This window comes from Lolium rigidum, chromosome 5, assembly GCF_022539505.1.
Source record: "Lolium rigidum isolate FL_2022 chromosome 5, APGP_CSIRO_Lrig_0.1, whole genome shotgun sequence".
Taxonomy (NCBI): Eukaryota; Viridiplantae; Streptophyta; class Magnoliopsida; order Poales; family Poaceae; genus Lolium; species Lolium rigidum.
Window position 1 is genome coordinate 232,637,582 of NC_061512.1, and position 6,325 is coordinate 232,643,906.

Here is a 6,325-nt window from a genome sequence, read left to right on the forward strand (position 1 = left end):
CGGCAGGCGCGCGCCACCGACGGCTCTCGTTCGTCGCCGGAGTTGGGATCTAGAAGGGCTTCCTTGTAATTTTATGTTTGTTCTAGGTCTTTCTGTAAGAACGATGGGCTAATATTATCTTCACTTTCCGCAAAAAAAAAAAAGAGCATCTCTAGTGGCTCCTCTATATGATCCTCTAAATGTGTATAGATGACCATGAGCTGAAAAAACGCTTCCAGTGGCTCATCTAAATGGCCATCTAAATATAGAGGACCATCCATTTCCTCTACTCATCCTCCAAATTTGGAGGACGGAGCGAGGACCATCCAAAGCAAAATCCTTCCCCACGCACACGTCCCCACACACCTCTGAGATCAAGAGGTCCACTTGACAGTGACTATATCAAAAATATAGATGGTCTAGATATAGACGTTCCACTGAAAAATTTAGAACATCTAAAAGGGAATCTTTATAGATGGTCATCTATATGGAGATATAGAGGCGAAACGGACTTATGGCTCTCGGGTGCAACGCACCCCCATAGACCAAAAAAATTATAATAATTTAAATAAGTCAAAAAAAAGTTTTGAATCTTCCTGGAAATAAAAGATGATCAAGTTTGTATTCGTAAAAAAAATGTTTGGACACGAAATGATTCCCATGGACTCCAGGGCAAAAAAGACAAAATTATGACAAAAATAAAGTGAATAGTACCTAGTCATGGGGCATTTCGAGTTTGTTTTTTTTACCCAGGATACAATAAAAGTAATTTTCTAGGAAAATATTTTGTTTCAGGTACAATACCTGATCATCTTTGATTTCCAAAAAAAATTAAATTTTTTAAAACTTTTTTTTTATTTTTTTTAAATTTTTCCAAGTATGGGGGTGCGTTGCACCCGAGAGCTCCTTTGTATTTCCCGATATAGAGGTCCTCATTTAGAGGAACCACTAGAGATGCTCTAAGAACTAGCAAATCCTAAATACAAAACGCTCACACATAACAACACGTTGCAAGACGACGTTGAAAAGCAATTAGCAGACGGTTACGGGTTAGTTTTAGAACGTCTTATGTAAGTGATGGAGCAGTAGTGGAGTGCTATGTCAAGGGGTGTTTCAGAACGAAGACGACATTCGATCCGGGTGACTTGTGTCTTCTTCGATTCCTGGGCTGAAAAGGAGCAAAACCATGAGCGGTGCGGCGACCGTGTCCGTGGGTCGGGAAGGACGACAGCTGGTACAGACTAGCGTACGTGTACGTAGGAAGTTGCATGGAAACCCGACCAAATGAGAATCCATTACCACAGACATGACCACAGATGCACCTGGTCGTTTTCCACACGCCCGTATATATATTTGCTCAAAGTCAACTCCATTCACATCGTATACTGTACGTACCACTCAGTTTAATTGGCCAACAAATCGAACAGTCCAACTATCGATTCGTAGGCAGCAAGAAGCCTCAATGCATGCATGCAACTTAATTAAAAGCCTTGTTCAAAAAAAAATTTAAAAGCCACGCAGGATCGTCGCGATCAGCTGCCGCGAGCCGTGACGATGTATGTGCATGCCAAGTCGCTCTCACCGCCATAACAGTACTTGCCCCCGATAAAATTAAAGTATTCGAGCTCAGAAGAGCCATTTTCAGGTCACTGATTGTTCGAGTCTTTGACCGCTCACAAGAGGACAAGCTGCAGTGCAATTATGCTCTCCCTGTGGTCTCCGTTGACACCGACAGCATGAATCGAGTGCGATAATTCGTGACGCCTTGGCATGCGTCATCGCATAAACAACGTGCAGCTGCTGTATTGTCCCGTATATAAAGCAGCGTCGCAAAGGCTCCATCTGCCCGTATCCAGATTGATAGGCAAATCCACTTCCTCAAACACGCATCCATCGGCAGCCGATCGACAGGTGAACGCAAAAGTACGTGGATTTCGTCGCAGAGAGACATACATATGGGCTCGTGCGTCTCGCTCTCGGCGGCGCCGGCGCTGCCGACAGTGGCCACGGCGAAGATTGTGCTCGAGGACGGCTCCATGGCGCAGTTCGCGACGCCCATCACGGCGCGGGATGCTCTGGGCAGCGACGCCGCCAGCTCCTCGAGCTTCCTCTGCAGCTGCGACGAGCTTCGATTCGACGCGCCCGCCCGCGCGCTGGCGGCCGAGGAGGAGCTCCAGCCCGGGTGCCTCTACTTCGCGCTCCCCGTGTCCATGCTCCGCCGGCCGCTATCCGGGCAGGACATGGCCGCCCTCGCCGTCAAGGCAACCTCCGCGTTCGCCGCTGTCGCCATGAACCGCAAGGGACGAGAGGCGGCTCGAGTGGCGCCGCTCGTCGGAGCCGAGGAGGGCGAACGAGAGGGCAGATGGAATCACCACGTCTACGGAAAATACGGCACGCGCATGACGGCCATTAGCCGTCCTGCGGTCGTGCAAAGGCTGAGCGCCATTTCTGAGGCCAGTGCCTGAGTCGATGGATTCAACGATTTAACGGTTATATTGTTTAGAGAGTGTAGTTAATTAAGTAGGTTATGCGTTACTTAATTTTGTTACTGAGTAGTTGATCTCGTCGATAGCTCGATCTCCGAACTGAGGAGGAGATCGTATGTAGGAGTATGTACAACCGTACAGGGTACCTCTGCTTCCATTCTTTTCTGTGTACATGTAATTTTTTGATCAAGGAACACAAACTCGTTATACACCCTATATATGGTAGTGCCTGAAATCTCTATCTCTATCTCTACTATCTAAAAAGGAGGTATTGGTTCTGTTTCCTCCGGTTGTAGTTGTAGTTTTCGTCAAGCATATTTTTTTAGACTATTTTACCCTCCCACGAATTTACATACTGCTACAGTTGCCCTTTACCGGTTCGCTACCTTCCCTCCCCTCTTCTCCTCAAACAGCGGCTGCCCCCCGAACGGACCGCCACCTCTCACAGATAGGGTTTCGCCGCGGCACCCGTCCCAACCGCCGACAAGAACCGCTCCGGGATCACGGACTCATCCTGGTCGCGCTCGTCGTCGCGTCAAACGAGCGTGTCGCCGTGACCCCTCGTACCGGTCATCCTTGTGGCTGACGCGTCCGCTGCCCCATCCCACGACGCCGCCGCCGCGTGCATGCACCTCTGCGTCGCCTGTGCTCAACTCCCTCGGTCGCTCCCCGCGGGCGACCTGCGTGCCAACCCGGTGCGTCGGGAGCAGCTCCACCTCCACCCTCCTCCCCCGCCGCCGCCGGCGGCAAGCGTTGTCGGGCAAACCCACGCAGCGTGGGCAGCGGCAGGATCTCCCTTCCCCGCTTGTGAGGAGGGCTGCGCTGGACACTTCGTCGAACGGAGGAGGCGGGCTGGCACCTGACTTTGGCGAAGGACGGCGCTGCTTGGCGCGCATGACGGTGCGGCGGAGTCATGCGAAGAGGTGCAGGGCGTGGCTGAGGCGCGGGGAACACTGCGGTCGGGCCCAATCTGGGCTTGGGCGGGCCTGCGTCCGGGGCGACGCCGTCGTGGCCTGGGCTCCAGGCAGAGTGGCGGTTGGCGGCCGGATCTGCCGCCTCCTGCAGCGGTCTGGCCGGGACGAGCAACTCCGGTGAGTGGTGGGCGTTTGGTGGTCGGCAACGAGGTCCCCTGCTAGGCTGGTCCATACCTCCACCACCGACCGGACTGTTGTCCTCGACCTCGACATCTTCTTTTCCCCGGCCCGGATTCCCCGACCTGTGTGCAGCTGCTACCGCCATCACCCTCCCCGACGATCTCGTCGTGATGTGGCCATCGTTTCCTCCGGTCCTGCAATGTTGCGGCACCCACGACGTCGATCTCTACATCATTGACTTTCAGGGAAAACAGGTACTCCTCGCACGGTTGTGGATTTCGGGGGTTCGTGTTGTGGCTCGCCATTGGATCGTCCCTCGGGACCAGTATCATTGGTACTGTTTCGTTCTGTAAAACTAACTTGCTAGCAAATTGTCTAATAGGTGTCGCTGATGTTGAATTTTGTGGGATGCGTGCACGTGTTAGAGCAATGAATATGATCAATGAAATCATGGACGATTACTTGTGATGACTTATGCTGAAATTCAAATTAAACTCTGAGATCGAGTCAAGGAAAATGTGCTAAAAGGAGTTGAGGTAGCGGTGTGCATCAAAAGCTTCTCGCTAACAAATATACTGGAATTAATCAAGGTAGCTGTTAGCTTCATTATTTGTCCATTCATTTTTTTTAGTTAGTGTAACTGTGATGATGGCATGGTAGACATTTGGTCTAGATTGCATAAAGATGTTATTAGAAAGATTCTAGCTCACAGGAAGAGCTATGCATTCATAATTTTGATTATTTTTTCGTAGTTCTCCTTTGTTGCTGAAATTATCTATAGAGAGTTTGTAATTTTTGGTTCAAAATTATATACATTGCTACACGACTTTGTCTACCTACATTTTTCGTGTTTCAAAGTTAGTAAGCTTTGGTTGTACCTATCTGCAAAGATGATGACGGAGTCGGACAGCCAGCTAGCCCAAGTTCTGGATGTCGCCTCCATTGAGTGCCCGCCCAGTCTGCAATGTTGTCGTTCTGTGCCACCCACATGAAGATCCTGATTTCCCCTTGCAGGGTAGCCTTCATATTTGATACCTCATTTGTTTTGGCTGACAATTTTTATTTATTCATTAACCATCTGCTGCCCCTTTATTGCTAAATCAAACATCGGAAGATCAACCCAACAATCAGTCATTTTCTCTTCGCCAAAAATTTCATGAGCCTGCAGACCTGGCCGCCATTGTGAGTCATTTCCAATAAGAAAAAACAATATAACACTGAATATCAACATTAACAATGGCTATACTCCTCTAAAACATCTCAATTAACTAGATCCTGGATTTGCAAAATTGTAGATGGCAAATGTATTGATGTGGTGCTTTAATGCCACGGGAAGATCCAAAGACTAGGCTGAGACAACACAGATTATGTCTTAAATCATCTAACCTGCAAGTTGATGGCAAAGTCTTTGGTGGTATTTTCAATATTTTATCAGACCACTTTAATGTAGAGAAATGCTGGAATGCAATATCAATTATACAAAAAAGATCCATCGTGTTCTAATTTCTAGATCTGGTATGGAATCCAATTCAAAACAGATACATGTGTTTTAGTTTGGCTACCACTACTATCAATTATACCTGCTGAAAATGCTTTGCAGCGAGCTTGATAAGATTTCAGTAGTTCGGTGAGATATCAGTGTGACATTAGTGAAATCTCCAATATACGATGTCAGGTAAATATATAGTAATGTATTTATTTTAGCATTACTTAGTTGAGGCTGGTGATTCAGCCTCAGTGGAAAACCACTATATGTGTTATGCACTTTTTTAGAACCAGCTCAATAAGTATATTTTCGCCACTGTTTTTGAATGCCCCATGGTCACATCATTCTCTATAGAATCATGAACATGTCCAACTTAATTATACTTTATGGATACCCGGGCGCGGTGGGTTCTTAGGTGAGATATTCTGCACACTGAACCTCAATTTTCGTTCTTTTTTGCTTATTACACTTGTAGCCCAAGAACTGTGATTCGCTAAAAAAAAACCAGCACAAGCATAAGCAGAAGCAGAAGCCATGAATAGATTGAGATATTTCACTATGCTTGAAAATTAAACATTGCTCACCTTTGTAAAATTCTATCATGTATAACAATTATGCTAAACTAGGAGTTGAGGAACTCTTGCCTGTTTATAAGCATGGTAGCTGCTTGTAGTAGCTTTTCTCTTATATGGAATGTTGGATGCTTTTCTTTGTGCAAGTAGGACTTCTACATGAGCTTATAATCATCTAATTACCTTTCATACTTCTGGATTGGACTAACTGCCACTGTACTTTCATAGAGAACAATAACTTTCGAGCATATATAATCTCTCTAAAGATAATTTATTTGATTAATCCAGGCATTATGAATCACTCTTGTGATGGTACTTTGTCCCCTTGGTCCTGGCCGTGAAATTGACTACGATGGGGATGATTATATTGTGCCTGTGAGGTTGCCTCTCCTATGAAACCAGACCTTTTGAACCTAACTTACTTCGCTGGAGTGATTCGTGTACAATGTGAATCTTATATGAAGTTAGATGCTTCCCGGCAAGTTTTGCTTCCTTCTTCACAGGTTTGTTGTCAATCTGTAAATTGTTAATAAAGCTTTGCAATTGTTTCATTCTAGGCTGATAAATAAGTTGTTTCTGACCATTGGTGAAACCTTTGGATGTAACACCAATATGTTTCGAGCTCTGATTGTTGAGGGTCACATCGAATCTTCAGTTGCAGCTGAGCCAAGGTACCATTCATTTAGCCTGTATGCGCTTCTTCTTTTC

General features: G+C 46.6%; 1 protein-coding gene across 1 annotated transcript; it reads left to right on the forward strand.

Moving 5' to 3' along the window:
* Window positions 1–1,934: 1,934 nt before the first annotated feature.
* LOC124651720 lies at window positions 1,935–2,671 on the forward strand. The gene has a single exon (XM_047190762.1). The coding sequence runs from the start codon at window positions 1,935–1,937 to the stop codon at window positions 2,442–2,444; it is 510 nt and encodes a 169-aa protein (XP_047046718.1). The 3' UTR covers window positions 2,445–2,671.
* The last annotated feature ends 3,654 nt before the right edge of the window (window positions 2,672–6,325 follow it).